Here is a 22,295-nt window from a genome sequence, read left to right as displayed (position 1 = left end):
CTGGCGTGGAGGAAAATGAGAAGCAAATACAGAACAAGATCCCCAATATTCAACCATTTAGGATGTATAGGAGGGAAGTATCTTAAAGGTAGGTCAGTAGCTTAAAGGAATACAAAGCAATCCAGTGATTAAGTTATACTTCACAGACGAATGGTTAATACCTGGACGTTTTTCTCTATAAGGCCTCTTTCACATGGGTGTTGCGAATTTTCGCGGCCGAAAATCACATGGATGGGAGAAAGCAGTGACCAAGTGGCGGCTAAATCTGCCATTTTCTTGCCTGTTCACACGGACGGGCTGCGGGGTGTGTACTCCGCAGCACGGAATTCCGTGGGATGCTTTCCCCCTCCTCTTGCCAGCTGATAGCGGCAATAGAAGCTCCCATAGCCAGTTCAGTCATGGCTGCTACACAAAAGCATGTGATAGCGCTCCCTTCACAACGCAATCACTTCATATTCTCGCGAGCGTATATACACCAACGCCCGTCAGCAGGAGCCCTAAGGGTTACTTTACACAGGACGGCTATTGCTGCTGTGCTTTCACATAGCATTGTTAGCCTTCAGTCAATGGAGGCAAAGCTGGCTGCAGATCTCTTCTAGCCGCCCACCTCCATTCACTGGGAACAGGCAGTCACTCACGGATGAGCGACTGCCTGTTTACACTGAGAGCGAGAAGTTGTTCACAAGTCGCTTCGTTTCCAGTGAGCTGAAACAAAGCGACTAGCGACTAATGAGCAATTTCGTGCTCCCTACCCTGTCGGGTTCCATGTTTACATGGGAAATCTAGAACTCAAAGTCGCTTGTTTGAGGGATTCTTCAGTTGATAGTTGACCCAGGTGAAGCCAGCCTAAAGGTGCGTTTAGATGGAATGATTATCGTTCCAGAAATTTCAACTGGAGCCAATGACTGAATGACCAGCGAGAATCAAGCGCTTCTCGTTTGTCATCATCGGCTCGTTGGCTTTTCGTTGTGTTTAACCACAGATCATCCAGGGTTTTACAGAGGAATGTGAAGCAAAGAAGGTAAGTGAACGAGAAGGTCGTGATTCCCAACCATGATCTGCCTGTCTAAACAGGCTGTACAAGCGCGAATGAGCTGGTGAGGAGGTCGCTCGGGAAGTGAGAATCGTGGGGTTCTGGTTTAGAGCAAAAGGGCCATTACTAAGCGCTGACATAGCAGCTTACTGCACTGTGACAGATAACACAATCACAAAGACCTCCTTACCAAGCTGTTCCAATATACATCAAAACACACAGTGCAAGACAGGATGGGCATCACCCTGCAATCAGCTCCCCTACATGCTGGCTGACCTGTGCTCTTATGCCAGCTCCCCCTATCACACAAGAAGAAGCATCAAGGGAATAACTCAAAGGATAAGGCACTCTGGGAGAACTGATAGTTTGCTAGATACTTAAAGGCACGCTACCAACATTATTTGTCACATAATACGGTAGCAAGTGATAATTACATATCAGTTAATTTATTCAAATGAGTGTTTTTTTAATCAAATATATATATATATATTTTTTTTTTTTTCTTTTTAAGTCACTGTACACAAGACATTTAAAAAAAGAAATCATAAGTTTTTTTAACTTTCCTTCGATGGAACGGCGTAGTTTTTTACAGAACAAGTTGTATTTCCTAATGGTGCTATTTAATATAAAATACAATGAACTGAAAAATGTAAAATATTTTAGTGGAGTGAAAACAGGGAAAAATGCAAATGTGATTTTTTTTTTGGTGTGTGGGGGGGGGGGCAGAGTTCTTGTTTTTATTTTTTGTAATTATTAAAAAAAACTTGCAGTTTTTTTGACCCCCAAGGCCTCATACACATGACTGTGTGCAATTTTCGGCTGTTAAAAAACACACCATTTTCACTGTGTGCATGTGCAGTACCACAAATTTGGGGTCCCACAGCATTGCCATTACCACCTCATGTAATGTGTGGATATATGTGTATAAATGTGTGTAATTATGTGTATATTACTTAACATGGTCAAGAAAGTGTTAATTTCTGGTGTTCCCACCACTGCATGACTTTGCAGAAGACACCCTAACTTGCTCTCACACCTGTCAGTCACCACAAGCTAGCCTGGTATTGGATAGAGAGTTTTCCCCTAGCTCAGGATTGGTAGAAAAAAAAAAGTATAAAAAGGTAGAAAGTGGGCAGCGTTAGTTAGTCTAGCCAGCTCAGGAGAGACTGAAAGAGATGTAGATGTAGAAATATAAAGGTGTTTTGTAGAAGCTCAACTATTTTTATAAATTGTGATTTCTTATTAATTTGGACTTATGTTATGGCGAGATGGAGATTTTTGACTAATTTTCTTGCTTTATTGATAATTGTGTGTGCACAGTATGTCACGACTTTTGTAGAACACTAAGATTGTTGGGATTGTTGTTGCAATCGGTAGATCCAAAGTAATGATAGATCCAGAGGCATTGCTTTTGGAAACTGGATGCCAGGGGTTACCAATATGCCACTCTGCCTCTGCCATGGTATTTATTTCCAAGACTAGGGGAGAAACCTAAATATTTGCCCTGGATAAAGAGATAACTAATTGCGACTCTAGATAGTCCCGGTCTCTGGCCAATTCATTGAGATGAGAATTAATGACACAAACTCCATGTAGCTCCAACTCGTCTCTATTCTCTTAGTATGTTCATGTCTGATGTGTCTATTTCCTTTCTAGAGCTTTCTACTTGGATAAGGCAAACCTGCCTCCAAATACAGCGTCTAAAGCTGCATACATTGATAAGGTAAATCACTTATGTTGGATATAAGGAGAACATTTACATATCCCAGTTGGGAGTAACGACATGATAAGAAGTCATATATATGCACAGCTCAATGTAATACCAATCTTGAAATATGTCTAAACCCATGCAACTCGTTCCATTCTGTTGAATAAATGTGTCAAGCTCCTAAAATCAATAGTTTAGGCATGCTTGAGTGATGTTCTGCTAGTTCTGCTTGATGGTTGGTAGAAACCCAAAGAAAGTCAGCATGATACAGTAGGTAAATGCATTCCACGTGAGCTTAATGCATAATAAATATGGAGGACACAGAAAGTGTTCATTTATAAGAATTCACTTACCGAAACAAGACAAGATATTTTGTTTATTTATGCCAATGCTTTTTATGCCTTGTTGAAACACTAAAATATACCAATTTACCGATTTATTAGATAAACTTTCTAAACTTGCCCATTCAATCCTTAGTAACCACAATGCGCCTTTTTTCTGACTTCACTAAGGAGCTTTAAACCGGCACATACCTCTTTTTAATGTGGTGGCTTGGCTGACTATTGACAGCCAGGCTCCTGCTCTAACTGCCAGAATTGAAGAAACCTCAGATCCTCACATCTTAACTCCTTGCATGTCACAATCAATAGTAAATGCAGCATGTAAGCAGATGACAGGGGGAAGGGGCTCTTTCTGTCACTCATTGACACCCCACAGGGCAATTTCCCGACATCAATGGGTTACCATGGCAGCTGACAAAGGCCTCCATATCAGCCATTTAACTCAACTTACTAGACCCTACCTCCTGCCAAGTCTAATAGGGTTACGTCATAGACATAGTACAATGCATTACATATATAATACAGTGTACTATCCTATTGATGGAATGATCTCATCTCCAAGGCCCCTTAAGGGACTAAGAAATAATGTCAAAAAAAGTTCAATACAGTTTAATTTTTTTACATGCAGTTTAAAAAAAGACAAAATTTTCCCAACAAAAACACTTTTTAAATGGATAAGATGCCATTTTTTTTTTTTAAAGCAACACATAACAGGTATTACCGTGTTTGTAAGGTAATATTTTGTTATTTCTATCGCATGGGGAACCCCATAATAGTATTTTTAAAAGTAGTGTCTGAATTGGTTCGTTTCTTTCTTTGCCTCCCATAAAGCACAATAAAAAGCAATCCAAAAGTCGCATGTACCCAAAGAAGGTACCAATAAAAACTAAAATGCCACATCTGACTAGGATGCACCAAAACTGGTCCCTCAAACAGCTCTGGGCTATGTTTACACAGGGGAAGAACATAAACCACCACAGGTGATGTGTGGAGTAAAAGATGGAGATATGAACTTTTGCTATATGACTCAAATAAGAGACGGTACTTGCCTATAGCGGATGTCCTGTCCTGATCAGATTGCATCTGACCCACGTTCCTTGGACACTCACTGTCCCTATTTGGGCCAGAAATAAACAACTAATTAAGAATACAACAACCACCAATAGCCACAGTACTTAGCTTGAGATGAGCAGGAAAAAACAGGAGACCAAGATCCAGCTCTGATTCCAACAACCATCAGATGAAAACTGAGAATAATCATTGCAAATAGTGCAGAGGAGCGGAGAGGGGGTGGAGAGGAGGCAGAGAGGGGGCGGGAGCTCAGAGCACTGCTCCCGACTCTTTCAGCCTCCTCACCCTACAGAGAGAGACAACGTATATCGGCTGGGCATAAAAACCCAGCCGATATACGGTCGTCTGAATGCACCCTTACCATGATATTTTTGCCAAATGATGAATGTCATGAAAACAAAACCCCAAAAACTACATGGAATTTCTTGGGGCTTTTTCCATCTTTTCCCCCCCAAAATGTAATAAAATATATATATAACACATTATATGTATCCCATAATGGTGCTATTAAAAAAATACAACTTCTCCCAGAAAAACAAGCCCTCATACAGCTATGTAAATGATTTATGGCTCCTGAAATGTGACAATGAAAATTGCTTGATCCTTAAGGCACCAAATACGCCCGTTACTAAGGGGTTAAAGCAAACAGCTAATCAGTCAATTATATTTCATTATTTTAATGCATTAAGTCATACAGACACGCTCAGTTATCACCTACAATAGAGTAGATGAAGCACAGGAATATGACCTCAATGTCTGATTATGTGACGATTGTAAAATATTAGTTGGTTTGAGTACCGCTAAGGTTATTGGGAGGGGGGCAGGAATATTTTGAAACAATGTGGGGAATGTAAGTGACGTAAAAGTGTCATGTTTTCCACCTGTCACTGTGAAGTAATTTATATTGGTCTTGTACCCACTTTTGAATTTGAGGATGTCGTAGGAGATACGTATAAAATGTGGTGAGACAGTCCAATGAAGGGTGGCCCAGTGGAGTCTGTGGACTGGACTTTTTGACACGGATATCACCTAGGTGCAACTGCAGAATGGCCAAGAGTCCACTTGGGCAAGCTAGAGACTTGGTGTAGCATACTATAAGAATACCTAATACCCACAATAATTAATGATAACACCATTGCCAAGTTGGTCCGGGCAACTTTGTTTGCTAAGTAGTGCACCTTATTATTTGGTCATGTATGTTCCACTCCCCATAATGAAGCAGGCTTTGAAAGTCACAAGTCCTCTGTCACTACTTTGTGCAACAACCCTCTGCCTAGCTGGTCACCCAGCTGCATTACGTTTCTTGCCAGCTAGAAACAGTGGACTTCAGGGACAGTAGACTCAGGTTGGTCAAAACTGGTCAGCTGAAGATTAGAAGCGTTGCATGATAGAAAACCCTAATTTTTCCTGTATCATGAATTTTAAAAGGGTCATGTATTGGTAACCCACATGAATTCATGGATCCAGTTTGACTTGTAACAGTGGTGGAGGTGGAATAGGCTTATAGGCCCTTAATACCCCTGAGCACTATTTAATTGCCTACCTGAATATCGTTGCTGACCATGCACATCTTTTTCTGGCTACAGTTTACAAATGGCTGCTACCAGCTATCATCATCTCAATGTACTTCTGTAAACATTATAATTAGTTCAGTTACTGCACATTCTCTGTTCTCTCTTTAACATGTATTGAAAGCAAAACATCTCTCTCTCTTTTATTTCCATGTTGCAGCTGATGAGACCGCTCAATGCTTTGGATGAATTGTATCGGCTGGTGGATTCATTCATTCACTCTAAGCGTACAGCCGCCTGTGCCTACACAGCTTGCAGTGCCTCGGGAGTTGGATTGCTCTCAGTGTCTTCAGAACTTTCTAATCGGCTTGGGGCATGCCATGTAATAATGTGCAATAGTGGAGTGCATCGGTACGTAAACTTACCCATCCAGTCTTCGCAATTGGTACATTTATCTTTCAGGGTTTTCAGTTTACAATATTAAAAAAGAAAAGAAATAGAAATAATTGGAAAGTAATAGGTCATGGCTTACAGAAACATATTTCCTGATGTAAGTAGACAAATAAGACATTACCAGCACATCAGACAAAGACATAATTAATATCTGCAATGGACCAATATAGACATGTATTATATTGTCAAAATGCGGGAAACACAACATAGGGCAAGTAAAAGTAACAGAAATATGGGGATGGGAACGCTATCCCTAACCAACTCTGATGTGGCAGACCCTGCCTGGAAGTAGGGTGATCGTCCTGATAGGGGCAATCCTGCATTAGAAACCTAGGGGCCTAATCTGGCTCTAGTTGGAGGGCAAGGAAGATGTTTAATGGAAAGAGTAATGTGTATAATACAGTATAAGATAGAAGTGAATAAGCCCCACACAGAATAAATATCCACAGGTACTTAGATGACAGGAGTCCGCTGTCTTACCAAACATCTCAGACAGGACAAAAAAACGGCGTCCATGTAGAGGTGGGTCCGGAATAAATACACTTCCATTATGGCTGATTGGCTGGCTGGCTGACTAGGGGAAAGACCTCTCTGTTGGCCAATCAGTCCATAGACCACAGGAAATATTGGAACACCGTTGTAGAGAAGGGAGCTTTTTACACAATGAGCCCACTAAGGGATTTCCAATAGATGACACCTCAAGGGTCTTTCGCAGTAACAGGAAGAAGGCAGCACAAATGTCTGTTGGTCAAGTGGCTAGGGGTTGATTGCGGCCGGCATGTTGCAACTGGAGAGATGTGTGTGTCGTCAGCTACTCCACTAATACATAAGAAGGCCTAAAAGCTTAGTATTCCATCTCTTAATTAAAGTTCATGTGGCCAAATGGGGCATATCCAACCACAGACCTCATATCTTCAACATTTTTTATATTTTTTTATTTGAGATAAGATAATTTCTCTGGCCCAGATATAGCCTTATAGCAGCACATTCTGTCTTTAGTGGGGGGTTAGCTTTGGCCAATGTAGTACAATCACCTTGCAGGCATAAAACAATAAGAAGAATAGCTAGCCGATGGCTCTCCAGCACAGGAACGACTGAGACAAAGCCTAGTAGACAAGACAGAGGAGTTCTGTCTATTTGCATTTCAAAAATACTGTCTATGAGGTCTAATATTTCTGCCCAGTACCTCCTCAAGCGTGGGCAATTCCACATTAGCAGAATTAAACTGGCACTTGGCAAGTGACACCGAGCACACAGATCATCTGCTCTAAAGCCCATTCTGCAAGTAAAGCTGGCATGTGATAGACTCTGTGAAGCAAATATATTGAGCTTCACTAATAGCCACTTTTGGAATATCTTGGAGAACATCCTACCATTGTTTAATGATTCTGCCTTTATCCTCTTTCCATTTGTCATCTATAATCATAGTGTTATTTTACATGAGCCTCCAAGAAACATCTATAGTGGAGAGAGAATTCCTTTTTTGTCAACACCCCAAACTACTAACTCAAAAAAACCCCACTGAATTGCCCGAATGATGGCCTTTATATGGTTTGGGGATTCAATAGTGTATTTGTAAGTACTGGCAGATATTACTATGGGGTAACTCAAATTCCTCCTGTAATTGAAAAAAAAATGATTTAAAGGGGTTGTCTCGCGAAATCAAGTGGGGTTATACATTTCTGTATGGCCATATTAATGCACTTTGTAATATACATCGTGCATTAAATATGAGCCATACAGAAGTTATTCACTTACCTGCTCCGTTGCTAGCGTCCTCGTCTCCATGGTTCCGTCTAAATTCGCTGGCAGCTTGCTTTTTTAGACGCGCTTGCGCAGTCCGTTCTTCTCCTTTCAGCACAAGCCGCTTCAGTGTGCTCCCCGCTACAGCTCTTCTGCGCATGCGCAGACGAGCTGTCACTGCTCGGGAGCGCGCTGGAGCGGCCATTCTGTACCATCCTCTGTTAGAGGAAGGTGCAGAGCCGAGAAGTCCCGAGAAGCCGCCCAGCTGTCCCGCCGTCCAGCTGTCCCGCCGTCCTGGTAAGTGATGGCCCGGGGGGGCTGCCGCTGCCCCGGGGGCGGGCTGCCGCTGTGATGGGGGGGCTGCCGCTGTGCCGGGGGGGGGGGGGCTGTCGCTGCGATGGGGGGGGCTGCCGCTGCGATGGGGGGGGGGGCCTGCCGCTGTGCCGGGGGGGGGGGCTGCCGCTGTGCCGGGGGGGGGGGGGGGGCCTGCCGCTGTGCCGGGGGGGGGGGGGGGCCTGCCGCTGTGCCGGGGGGGGGGGGGGGCCTGCCGCTGTGCCGGGGGGGGGGGGCCTGCCGCTGTGCCGGGGGGGGGGGGGGGGCTGCCGCTGTGCCGGGGGGGGGGGGCTGCCGCTGTGCCGGGGGGGGGGGGGCTGCCGCTGTGCCGGGGGGGGGGGCTGCCGCTGTGCCGGGGGGGGGGGCTGCCGCTGTGCCGGGGGGGGGGGGGCTGCCGCTGTGCCGGGGGGGGGGGCTGCGCCGGTTACCTGCTGCCTGGCGGTGGGTTACTGGTCGGCGGTGTTCACTCCAGGGGTCCGGTCGGCGGCTGCGGGGCGTCTGGTTGTCAGGGAGACACAGCTGGCAGCGTCTCGGGAGCGCGCACGTCGGGCTACAGCAAGCGACGGGAAAAGAGCCGGCGGCCATCTTGGGAAAATTTTTATAAGTTGCTGAAACGCTGGAACGGTAAGTACAAACCAGCTAGAAAAGTCATTTACAGGGGGGCTTAGTAATGTATGCTTAATTAGGGGGACTGGGCAATAAAAAAAAATCCACTCCTGCCTCGAGACAACCCCTTTAAGCCTGTCATCTAGGAGTAATTGGGACCTCTGAACTAGTCCCTTACTAATTCACTTATCAAATTTAGTCAGCTCATTTATTTCTGAGTAGAGAGTATTTGGCCAGATAGTAGCCCTGCATCACTAATAAGTATTGTGTCTTCCACCATAGTTTATGGATGGCCTTCACAGTTGGGTGCTCTTAAGTTATAGTATTAAGAGCTCCTGCTTCTAAAGCTGAAACTAAACTTTTATCATTTACCATGTGTTGAATACCTACTATATTTTATCCAGAAGCTTAATGTTAATTGTGTGTAACAAAGGAGGCCAATTTGACTCTGCCAATTGGAGATCCTTATTCGGCTTAGGAAGGACTACCATCACAGCTTTATTCTTAAAGGTTGGCAAATGTTCCTGTAGTAGACTTATTAAAGGGCTTTTCCAGGCTTTTTTATTGCTGACTTATCCTCAGGATAGATCACCAACAGTTGATCAGCTGGGGTCGATCACTCGGGACTGTTCGTGCGCCCGCTATCACAGGGTATGAAGCAAAAGTAGGTAGTTCTGATTCTGGTGCATTGGCCAGCGCTGGTAATTGCAGGCGCAGATCCAAATAAAATCAATGAGAGCTGTACCTGCAATTACCAGTGCCAGCTACTACACAAGGGTTGGTGCTATCTGCTTCTGTTCCATACCCTGTGCTTTGCCAGTGATAGTGGGCACTTGAATAGCTGAGCTGTGTGTTTAAACACCTCCATGGGTAAGCAGTCAACACCAGGGGCTATGTCACAGGCCATACTCCCCAAAGTCTACATCATTTCATCAATAATTATCCAAAAATAGTTTCTGCTTGTTGCTTAGTTTGACAAGTAAAAAGAGCTTAATATATTAGGTATACCGTCCGCAGTTGAGAGCTGCTATGTGTATTTCCCCCCATTGGGCTTTAGTAATAGCAACTAGTCTAATTTCTTCCCTTCTTGAAAATATTTTTGGCATTGAAGGAAGCTCTTATTTTCAGCTGTAGTTAGAAGGCATTAATTTAGCTTAGATTGTGCCTATTTCCAATTATTCTTAGGTGCTTCAGATGGGTCAGTAGTGTATTCATCATTCTAAGCTAAAACCTCCTAAAATAGCTTTAGGATTGGATTTTACTGTAATTGTAGGCGCAGCTTCTATTCATTTCAATGACAGCTGCGATTACAATTACGAGTGCCGGCCACTACACAGGGGTTCAGAGCAGTACCTCCACTCCAACCCCAATGTATCCCGGCAGGTGCTTCCTGGATAACCCCTTTTACTTCCCTAATTAGGAGTCCGCTCAAGAAAGTCTTAATGATGTTCCATAAAACCAGTTTAGACCTGAATCAGCCTTATACATAAAGAATTCTGACAGTTGATCAGATATGTTGCTCTGCACTTGTATGACACCAAGCCAATGGGGGTTAAATCTCCCAATCCGCTGTCCTTCACTAACAGTAGGTGCCAGTCTTACTATCAGGAGTACAGGAGAAGGATCCGATAACCATCTGGGAGGGTATTGCACATCAGATGTACGATATGCATGTCTGTATTTCGTAGTGTTTGCTATGAATTGTTTTCCCTAAATTAAGTCTATTTTAGAAAGGAGTCTATGGGGTTCTGAGTTGTAGGAATATTGTTTTGTTGTAGGGTTTTTTGAAGTCTCCATAAGTCTAATAGAGAGACCTCTTGCATCATTCTCCCAAATGGTAGGGCAGGGGTCATAAGTACTTGTTCATTGTTGGATTTTAGCAGATTGGAGTCAATTACATTGCTAACATCCCCTATTAGTAGTAAGAGGGCATCAGGGATCCTTTCTAAAACAGCAGGAATTTTTGCAGTACTGCTACTGATTACAGTAGGGGTATATATATTGCAGCCCAAATGCAGGAAACGTTATAAACTTTGTCATAAAGACATGTATACCTCCTCACTTACTTCGATTCGTAGGAGATACATTCAGTAGGGATATTATAGTACATAAGCATACTTTCCCACCCCCCGTGAGTATGTAGAGTATGTGGCATGATAATTTTGGCCAACCCACTGTCTATTCAAAAACTTAGTATGTTCAGAGATGAGATGTGTTTCCTGAAAACAGCATATTAGTGGTTGACCTTGTTTTATACAATAAGTACCCTTACACAAGACGACTGTTGGGCGCATTAGCATTCGACAGCCTTCCCAGTGACTATCGTTCCTGTGCTTTCATATAGGAGTGATAGTCATTCAGAGAATGGAGGCAGAAGAGCAGCCGGAGATCGCCTCTGGCCGCCCACAGATTAGGTGACTCCTGTCTACATAGGCCGATGGTCAGTTGGGTTTCAGTTTTGCTAAAACCACATTGACTCTGACAATTGATTAACTTGTCGCTCAGTGCCTTGTTGGTGGTCGCATGTACATGGGACGACTATAGCTCAAATTTGCTGTTTCCAACGATAATTTGGGCAATAATTGTCCAGAGCAAAGGTACTTTATCAAATTTTACCTGTCTTTTGTCAACTTCTTCCATACCTCTTACATTCCACATCAAAAGGGTAACTACTCCCACCATGATAAACAGTGAAATATGTGCGAATTGCTAGCCCCCACCCTCTTCTGCTTTGTTCCCTCTTACTAGGGATCACATACATGACTAAAATGGACTGTGTACTGTTTTTGTATAATCTGTCTCTCATAGTATGACATACCGGAGTCATCATGCTGTACAAATCACTGATTTGAAAACAAAAAAAAAACAGTAGAACAATAAAACTTTGGTCCATACTAATGCTCAAAGTAGTGAGCCAAAAATGAGTGAAGTGCGGAAACAGCATAAAAAGTTGAGAAAATGTTAAGGGAGAGGAAAATGTTAGGAATAAAGAGATCCCCTGCCTTTCCCCCCTCTTCAGCTTCCAAAGTACTCACAGATGCCCAATAATAATTCTCCATCCAAGGACCCTGAGATAATCTCCAAGTCGGTGAGGTATACACTTTCTGCTCACTACAGTCACTAAATCAAGTAAACCGTTCTAGCAAACTAACGTGTGGTCAATAAAACCGTCTTAACGTACAAGTATTCTCCCACATACTGAGCAAAGGTACACATGGGCATCACTATAATACTTGGTATTAGGAGCCAAGTCGATACAATCATCATATTCTCAGTCCTGGATGTTAATCTGGCTCTTACTATCAAACAGTTTATCAATATACAATAGAAGTTTTTAAAACAAGTAAGAGCTAATTGTGCTGATCAATTATGGCCCTCGTTTGCCTGAGTGAATGACCTGATGACATCACCAGCTCGTTCCTGCTTGGGCAGCCTGTTTAGACTACACAAATTCTCATTGAAAATTGTGCAGTTCTCGTTTACTTATCGTTCAGTGTTTCACATTCCCATGTGAAAAAAGGGACATTTTGATGCCAAAAATACATATGGTTTCCAGCTCTCTAGTCCTTTGGTGCAAGAGGTCTCTATCTCGATAATGTATAATACTTACAAGCACTGGAAGTGGAGGACTACTGGGTGGCAAAAGGTGAGTGGGCACTCTGTGTGCCCTTTCTAGTGAGGTCAAAGAATCGTTCTCTAAGGTTGTAAGAAGTCAGTTCTCAAAGTACTCTGCGGGATTGTAGCACTCTACCTTCCACTCCAACAAGTCTAACATTATTTCTACGTAGGCGTTTAATTACATCATCATGCTCAGCAATGACAATCTTTAGGTCTCTGTCGTAAGTCTGTAGTTATCTTTGCAGCGGTGGTAGAGTGTACTCCATATCCCCCATCTGTCGTCCAGAGCACTGGTCCTCTCCGACAATTTCCTAAGATCATGTTTCTACAAGGGTGCACAAAGATTTACTGTACCTGCCTATAGTTGACATAATGGGTCCTATTCAAGAACCCCTAGACGCCAAAATCCCAACATTCAAAATTTGCAGTTTTGCCGCATACTCTAAAACTCTGGCTTTTGGGGCTTGTACACCACCCCCACTACTTTTTCAAAAAGTGGATGAGGTCCAACTTTAAGAGCCTATACTTTAAGAGACATGGCCGTCTAGCTCATCTCTTTTACTATCATCTGCAGAAGCTCAGCCAGGAGACAATGTGCCAAGAGACTGATGGAGGAGGAATAGGAGAGTATAGATTTATTTTTTTGATGGCAAAACCCCTTTAAGTTATGAGTCTCCTTCCTGTAGAGGTTTACTGTATGTCTTAAAAATAAATATTTTTTTTTTCATTTCGGGAAAGGAAAAGTAGATTTCAGATCACACTGACTTTCAAAAGTACAAAGTCGACATTTATAATAAAAATCTAACTGATATCTCATTTAAGTCCTAATTGAGCATAAAATGAGATGTATTTAAGAGAGAAATGAAATTTAGAACTAATGAATGCACTTGCCTAATAGTAAGTCCATTACAGGACACTCACAAATGTAGCTGCGATGTGTTTCCTTTGTGCCTCAGTTCATTAGTTAGCTTTTATTATCACAGATGTTATTTGGCTGGGTTCACACCCCGTTTCTGTTAGGAGGTGAAACAGGATGCAGCAGGAAAGGGAAACTACATCATAAGTAAATAGAACTCTGCTTCTTTTGACCATATAGGTTTTCAGATGGACCGCCAAAAGTTGACCCCTTTCCACCCCATGGCGTACATGTGTAGCATGAGAGGGATCCCACAAAATGCCATCCATTTATCGCTCATGGATGGGGTCTGCTCAAGAGCTGGGTCTGCACCATTCACAGCAGGAGCTGGCTGTTGGCTAACTGGGGTACCTCTGCAACAATGGGGATTGAAGAAAACACCAATCTGCACTGTTAACCTCTTACATGCTATGATCAATGTTGATCACAGCATGTACAAGGTTAACAGAGGAAGCGACCTTCATTAGCATAGCGGGACCAAATCACGCCCCTGTGAAGACGGCCCTAAAGATACTTTTACAAGGAAATATAATCTGCCCATGATATCAACCACTGAGCTTATTCACACGGCCATATATACGCAGCTATTGTAGCCACGTCCAAAAATTGCTACCATCGGAGGCATTGGATTCCAATGCGTTCATTCAGATGAGTGATTTTGGTCGCATTGAAAAAAATTGGCACATTGGCGACCGAAAACAGCGACCGATTTTATACGGCGCGTAAAAAGATAGGTCTTGTTCTATCTTTTGCCGAGATATGCTGGCAGCTACCATAGACTTCCATAGGAGCTGAAAAAAAAGGGAGGAGGAGGGATTTTTCCGGCATCCAGCCTTGGAAAAAAATTAGAGCTGGCTCTATTTAAGCATCAGAAGTCATTCCGAGGATTCCTGCCAACCGAGAGATTTCTGCACGGCAGTGCATTTTTTTTGCAGCCGCCCGTGTGAATGGGCGAGAAAACGCTAATTAGGAGCCAGACTTGATCGCGGCTATTCTTTCATGTGATTTTTAGCGGACTACAGATGAACGTAAAAACGCATAAGGTAGTGTGAAAGAGGCCTAAGGGCTTATTCACAAAAATGCATTCGTGCTGCGTATTACATGTGCAAAATTTGTGCACGCAGTAAGTAGAACCCATTGATTTCACTAGGTTTGGTTGCATGTGCGTTTTTGCATGCGCATTTCGGTTGCTTGGGAGGCAGTGTGGCAGCGTCCAACGCTGCGAAAAGCTTATAGGTGCCTCTTAGGGTTCTCCAGGGTGTGATGTATTTTTTAGCTAAAAAAGGTCACTCGTGTGAATGGGCGAAAAAACGTGGCTATGAGAGCAGAAAAATGGCCATTCATGCTATTTTACGGCACGGTTGAGAAAACGTAGAGACGCATACGTCCATGTGAAAGAGCCCTTAGGCTTCATTCACATGAGCGTATATCGGCCCTGTTTTCATGGGTAGCCGATACATGCTAACCATCTGAAGCATTGGTTTCCAATGACTTAGTTCAAATGGCCATTTTTGCAGTGTGTAAAGACGGCCAGCCGACAAAGATAGCACATACGGTGTGCATTCCGGTCGGCCCTTTTTTTGCCATCCGGAAAAGATAGTTCTCAAAGGCTATGGGAGCTGCCAAAAAAGGGAGATGGGAGGGAGTTTAGCAGCATCTGTTCTAAACTCCCTTCCCTCCCCTTCTCAGCCCCTTGCCGGCTGTTCGCAAAAGGGGGTATAGACAAGGGTGGAGATTAACACACTAGCTCCCGCCCTGTCTTGCCCCCTCTCATTGCAGACAGCTGGCAAGGGGCGGAGAAGAGGCAGGTGTTTAGAAAACTAGCTCCCGTCCCATTCTTCCCCCTCCCATTGCAGACAGCTGGCAATGGGCGAAGAGGGGGAGGGAGTTTAGCAGTGTATACTCGCCACAACCAGGCTTTCTAAACGGGTGCATAAACAGGAGATGCAGCCGTGACTCGTTCATGTGATTTTTGGGCGCACTGTGCCCGTGATGTGGCCAGCCAAAAATTGCAGCACCCGTGTGAAAGTGCACTAAAGGGGTTAAAGAAAAAAGTCAGCAGTTCAAGACATTTTAAAGAGCTCAAAATACAAGATTTCACATAATCCCAATAGGACAATTTGGCCTTGATACAAAGTCATCAAAATAAAAATACATAAAATTAGCATCTACAAGAACACGGAGTATTGTTGTGTGTTTATTTAATAGCATTGTGTTGGTTCTCTGCAAGCACAAGTAGGACACCTTCCCCTGAGATTGGCGGAGTGCCCATTACAGACACAGTAAGCATATGCGCACGGAGTGAACTCTGTTTGCCATCAGTGCTCATTATAATTGTAAAATGCAATAATTAAGTCTGTTTTGAAATTGTACTAATTTCTAAAATGACTTTGCTTTTTAAACTGGATGAAAATTGTTTGTAAGTGTTCTTGTTTCTTCCTATTAGCTATAATAAGTCTCAGCCTTTGATTGCCAGTGACAGCTTGCTTGCCAATTAACATAAGGGTTGACCATCTGACGGATATGTTCAAGTCTTAGGAAAAAGTCATTATTGATTAAGGACGTTTTCATGGAGGCAATGTCTTCAAAAATTCACATTCATGTGCCAAGTGCCTTTCTGTCTCTTCCTCTATGACATACTATAGCTATAGGTGGTACAGAAGTAGAAGTCACACCCAGGTCTTCGTTACTGAGGGGTCCAAAGGCCGCTCCGCCATATAAGAAGGCACCAGCATTATAAATGGCAAATAATGGGACCCAAGAGCTTCAACTTAATCTCTAAATACGTCTGAAAGAAATGTAACGCTGTGCTCCCTTACTGCCCTCTCACTTGCCATTCCAGCATCATTCCTACAGTGTATAGACTATACCACTGCTCCTCCCATTTGCTGCTGTTCTCCCTGTTGGGGTGCTGACTTCAGCTTCTTAAAGGGACAGTAAACGCCATGCAATTTTTTCTCCAACCAGTGCCCAGTCATCATAGGCTCCATGCTCCACTGCTTTGAACTCATAGGCATCTTTATATTATTGTTTGCGACTAGGACTACGTGACTGTGTACACATATTCATGGACTCTGTACACTGTGACATCAAGGACTTTGCCACCAAAGTCTTCATTACATTATTTCAATTCTAAGTGCAAAAGTAAGTGACCCCTGAAGTAATGTACTTAACCTAGTTCTCTAACTTCCCGGTGTCGTACAAACATAAAATGTGGCGCAACCAATCTTTAGGTCCGAAATAGGAAAAGTATAGGGGTCACAACTTGATTATTCAATTCTAAGTCTAAAAGTAAGCGACCCCCAATGTTATGTGCCTAATCTAATTCTCTAACTTCCTGGTGTCGTACAAACTTGACATTTGGCACGACCATTCTTTAAATAGAATTGAATAATTGAGTTGTGACCCCTTTACTTTTCCTATTTAGGACCTAAAGAATGGTTGTGCCAAATTTTACGTTTGTACGACACCGGGAAGCTAGAGAATTAGATTAGTTACATTACATAGGGGTGCACTTACTTTTAAACTTAGAATTAAATAATCAAGTTGCGACCCCTTTACTTTTCCTAAGTGCACCCCTAAGTAATGTATCTAATCTAATTCTCTAACTTTCCTGTATTGTACAAACTTGAGATTTTGTGCTACCCTTCATTAGGTCCTAAATAGGAAAAGTAAAAGGGTCGCAACTCGATTATTCAATTCTAAGCACAAAAGTAAGTGACTCCCTAAGTAATCGCACAAATGTGAAATTTGGCATAACCATTGTTTACATCCTAAATAGGAAAAGTAAAGGAGTCACAACTTTAATATTCAATTTTAAGCATGAAAAACTGTGTGAAAATCTGCAATACATGAGATAGTTCTTTTCTCAGAAACCATAAAGTCTAGGGAAATGATTTGTATACGGAGGAGAATCTACCTCACCTCTATCTGTATATACTGAGGAGAATCTACCTCCCCTCTGTGTATATACTGAGGAGAATCTAACTGACCTCTATGTGCATATACTGAAAGGCTGTAAAGTACATAAGGAAGTGGCCATGGACTGCAGGGATAGAGCATGCCTTTAAGGCTAATAAAGGGCTGCAACCTCCAGTCTGGGGGTAAATTTGAATAAAAAGTGAGGAGAGTGGGAGGGGTGACACATTCTGCAGAGGGACATTGGTACATGCAGTCTGAGTAGAATCTAACGCTCCTCTATGTGTATACATATTTTATCCCTCGGTTCCTCTGAAGTAACCATGACTTCAGAAATGTTTTTAGTATGAACAATAGATAAACCTCTACCAAATTAACTCGGGTGAAGCCGGGTATATCAGCTAGCTAGTTCCTGTATAAGCACATTTGGTACTTATGTTGACGTTATTTGCTTTAAAGTGCCGTACTCTGAGAATTTGGATTCTACTGTTTTCACTGTTTCACAATAATCCATTTTGAAGTATCAGGGACTGTAGTTATGTTTCGGCACAAGCCACTGTCTTTGATGATGCAAAGCTGCACCCGAGTGCATTTTCGGACCTATGGTCCCACAGTTGAACTTAGATTTCAGATCTGGAGCCTGCACCATAGGAAGAAGATATGGTTCCCATTATACTGGGGGTACACACCAGGGCCTCAGACAAGAGGCAGGTCGAGGTGGACTCCTATTCCCAAAACCTGGATGGGGCCCTAACACCGCCTCAGGGCATATATATATATATATATATATATATATATATATATACACCCATATAGTATATGAGTCTTTCAAGCACAATAATCTCCCCTTGTTGGATTTCCGAGCGTTTCCTCTTAGCACCTATAAAGATGTTAGTTTCCTGGCAGCTTTGAGAGTAAGATGGTATCATGAAGGGTTTTAACAGTCTCAGCTGATAAGATGGACAGCTCTGACCTTAGCCTTGTAAGCCAAATAATATAGTACAGTACATACTCCTTACTGAGCTTCAGTTTAACAGTTTTGACCTTAAAAATAAAAAATGAGGTACATAAAGCCATATGGGCATTCTGAACCTGTCTGCACTGAGCAAATTATAGGGAGGATATACTGTATACTTGTATTTACTGGAATATATTACATGAGGAGGAGATTAGGGAGGACATTGAAATATTATGGTCTAGTAATGCAGTGTATTACTTTTAAGTGCTATTTTTCACTTGATTTAGACATCATCCACAATGTTGCTTTTACTATGTATTTCCAAAAATATGTGAAGTGAGTTATATAACACTGATATTAATAGTATAATTTTCCATCCACTTCATCATAAATGTTTTTTTTTTTTTAATTAAAGTGCATCGTTTAGGAAATAAATACATTTATGTATGTTACACATTTCTCCAATGCATGCTTATTCCACAGCGCTGTATATCACTTGATGTCCTCATTGGGGCACACAGTCTAAGGGCTCTGGCGCACGAGCGTATATCAGCCACGTTTTCACGACCGGTTGATATACGCTACCCATCATTGGAAACCATACATCAGATCAGATGGGTGTATTCCTGATGTGTAAAAATGGCGAACCGGCAAAGATAGCGCATACGGTGCGCATTCCGGTCAGACATTTTTCTGCCGGCCAGACAATATAGTTCTGGAACTATATTCGACAGGAATATGGCGATTGCTGTCATAGACTCCCATGGGAGCCTATGACAGTGGCCGGAGAAGGGAGGTAGGAGGGAGTTTAGCAGTGTGACTGCTAAACTCCCTCCCCCTTCTCTCATCCTCTCCGCCCCTTGCTGGCTGTCTGCAATGGGAGGGGGCGGGACGGGGCGGGAGCTAGTGTGCTAAAGTCCCCCCCCCCCTTGCCAGCAGCTCCCATAGGCTGGATCTGGTAGGGGGAGGGACTAGCTCTGCTAAGCTCCCACCCCCTACCCTTGTTGTAAGCTAAACTCCCACCTCCCCAGCCGATGGTATCCCAGGGCTGTGGCGTATAAACACCGTAACCTTGACTGCCTGGACAGGCGTTAAAACGGGAGTTGCAGCCATGACTTGGTCACGGCTGCCTCTCGTTCATGTGATTTTCGGACGCGCTGTGGCCAAGCATCGTTGGACCTGTGTGAATGAAGCCTAAGTATGTTTTTGTAGTTTGGGGGGAAGCCAGAGTATCTGGAGGAATCCCAGGGAGAATATATAAACCCCATGCAGATGTTATCCTTGGTGGGATTTGAACCCAAGACCCCAGCAAGGCAGCAGTGCTACAATACATTAAATGCGATACACTAGAACAACAAGAGGATCATATGTTTTTGTTTTTCCGACTCTTTTTACAAATTGGTAACATGTAATAAACCAGAAGAGATTTTGCCTTCTGTGTAAACTGTTAACAAAGTTCATAATCACACATAAAAAACTCCATAACTTTTTTATATGTGTTGTTGCTGTGTGTTTTTCTTTACTCATAGTGTAAAACTCAGATTATTGACCAGGGAATTCCACATGGCTAATCCCATTTATCTGCTGGTTTATTGGTCTCTGGGCTACCATGCCCACTCATAGCTCATTCAGCCCCGGGCTATGTCTCCCAACTGCCCCATTACATCCACGCCTCTCTTGCCCAAGCATGCATGTTTATTTCAATTAGCAAAGGACAAAGAGCTACCACTAACATAGTAACATAGTTTGTAAGGCTGAATGAAGACATTGTCCATCTAGTCCAACCTGTTTATCCTCCTGTGTTGTTGATCCAGAGGAAGGCAAAAAAAACCCAAGAGCAGAAGCCAATTAGCCCTTTTGGGGAAAAAATTCCTTCCCGACTCCCTAATGACAATCAAACTGTTCCCTGGATCAACCCCTAATAGTTCCTACCTGCCTGTAAACCTATATTTACTAAGGTATCAGATCCTTCTTTCTCCTGACACTGAGGGCTCTTTCCCACCGCCGTTTTTTTTTTTTTTTTTACACACCGAGAAAATCGCGCATGAAAAGATTTCTCGCCGTCAAAAGATAGGACATGTTCTATCTTTTGACAGCACAGGAGTCTATGGGAGCCGTCAAGCACAGGGAGGGGGGAGTGGCACACTCGCTAATAGCAGCCCGAGACGTGCTCATGGCTGCTATTAATTCACCCTATTTAATGCTCAGATAGCCGCGATAGACATGCTGCTAAACTCCTTCCCACCTGCCTTCTCCGGCAGCTCCCATAGGAGTCTATGGGAGCCCCCAACATATTCTGGTGGCGGGTCACTCTTAGCACTAGGACGACTATGGGGGTCACTATCACTACTGGGTCCACTAAGGGGGTCACTATGAGGGTCACTTACTACTGGGGCTACTATGGGGGCCACTTAGCAGTCTAAGGTCTCCCCCACCCCCCTTTCCCCTTGCCGGCTGATAGTAGCAATAGAAGCTCCTATAGAAGGCTATAGGAGCTGTTAGCAAGGGGACGGTGAAGGACTTTAGCAGCAATTTCCATGCTAAACTCCCTCTCCAGCGAAGGGGAGTGGGAGGGTCTTTAGTAACATGAGCCGCTGCTAAACTCCCTCCCACTTCAATTTTCCGGCAGCTCCCATAGGCTCCTATAGGAGTCTATGGGAACAGCCGGTCTTATCCGTCAAAAGATAGGACAAGTCCTATCTTTTTCGGCATCGCGTAAACACGGCTGGTTGGAATGTGCACCATATGCACTCTCTTTTCCGGCTGACCAATTTTACGCACCAGGAAAATCGCCCATCTGAACAAACGCATTGGAATCCAATGCTTCAGATGGCCGCGGTTTTCGGACGCCGCTTTATCACGGCTATTTAAAATGCTCGTGTGAAGGAGGCCTAACAAATAGTCCATCTCTCCAACAGACATCTTATTATGAGGCGACGTACATTGATATTTCATGTCTGTTCTCTAACCAGAGTGAAATATATTTTCCAACTCTTGAAGCCCCGCGCCTCCTCGTCCGGCAGGTTTACATACACTGTGCTTCTTTGGACCTGGAGGAGACGTGTAAGAGAAGCAAGTGATTGCGCTGTCTCTCTCTGACTGATTGATGCTGCCGAGGTTTATCTACGGCAGATCCACGGCACTTCTTGTTACTATTCTTATAATTCTCCTTTTCTTTCTATCGCTCCTCGGTGCTGCTCTAGTCCTTATCTAGTTTCCCTGACAATGCTATATTTCACTTGCCAGTGCTATAAATTAGGAGAATGTCTTCGTTTCATGGCAGAAAACTGAATTGCTCCGATGCAACATTCTTCAATGTCAGGGAGCGTCCAATAACATGTCCAATTGTGGAAAATATCCAATGTGACAATTGCTTATAGCAGCTATTATGGAGCCTTTTAGATTTCCACGGATCTAATTCTGCATTGTTTTACAGAGATTCATTGTTGCAGTTAGGCTTCATTCACACGAGCGCATATACAGCCGACCGGTATACACCACCATTGGTTTCCAATGCGTTTGTGCACACAGGCGAATATACGGCGGGTAAAAACTTTGCATCAGGAAAAATGGAACATATGCGACGTAAATACGAACTGGTGATTATACGGTGGGCAAAAAGATAGTTCTGGAACGATCTGTTGACTGAGATGCAGCAGCGGCTCCCATAGACTCCTATGGGAGCAGGGGGGAAAAGGAGGGGGGGCGTTATAGCAGCTGCAAACAGCTTCTAGGTGCCTCTATGTAGGTATTTGAAGGCATTCCGAGGATTTATGCCGGGCGAGGGATTTCCGGGGTGCAACGTATTTTTTTGCTAAAAAACGTTGCACCCGTTCGTGTGAATGGGTGAGAAAATGCTAATTAACTCGGGACTTGATCGCGTCCAATCGCTTGCGATAGCGTTACATAACAGCGCTGTGAAGGGAACTCTATCGTGCGTGTTTCTGAACATTTTATTGTACTTTTCTGCACCGCCTGGCCTATTCATATCGGTGCAGTACACACCTGCGCTGTGATTGAACAGGCTGGGCAACCTACTTAGTCACCAGTGTTACCGATTTACTTGCAAAATTATGTGGATTGGAT

The 22,295-nt window shown here is 43.4% G+C and overlaps 1 protein-coding gene across 1 annotated transcript in view; it reads left to right on the top strand.

Annotated features, from left to right (window-relative positions):
* Window positions 1–22,295, top strand: part of PREX2 (phosphatidylinositol-3,4,5-trisphosphate dependent Rac exchange factor 2) — a 320,125-nt gene that overhangs the window by 254,863 nt on the left and 42,967 nt on the right. The window contains exons 36-37 of the mRNA XM_066578561.1: window positions 2,690–2,756; window positions 5,885–6,075. Of these exons, the coding sequence (XP_066434658.1) occupies window positions 2,690–2,756; window positions 5,885–6,075 (258 nt within the window). The remainder of the gene's footprint in view (window positions 1–2,689; window positions 2,757–5,884; window positions 6,076–22,295) is intronic.

This window comes from Eleutherodactylus coqui, chromosome 9, assembly GCF_035609145.1.
Source record: "Eleutherodactylus coqui strain aEleCoq1 chromosome 9, aEleCoq1.hap1, whole genome shotgun sequence".
In the NCBI taxonomy this organism is placed as follows: Eukaryota; Metazoa; Chordata; class Amphibia; order Anura; family Eleutherodactylidae; genus Eleutherodactylus; species Eleutherodactylus coqui.
This window is presented reverse-complemented; position numbering and strand designations above follow the sequence as displayed.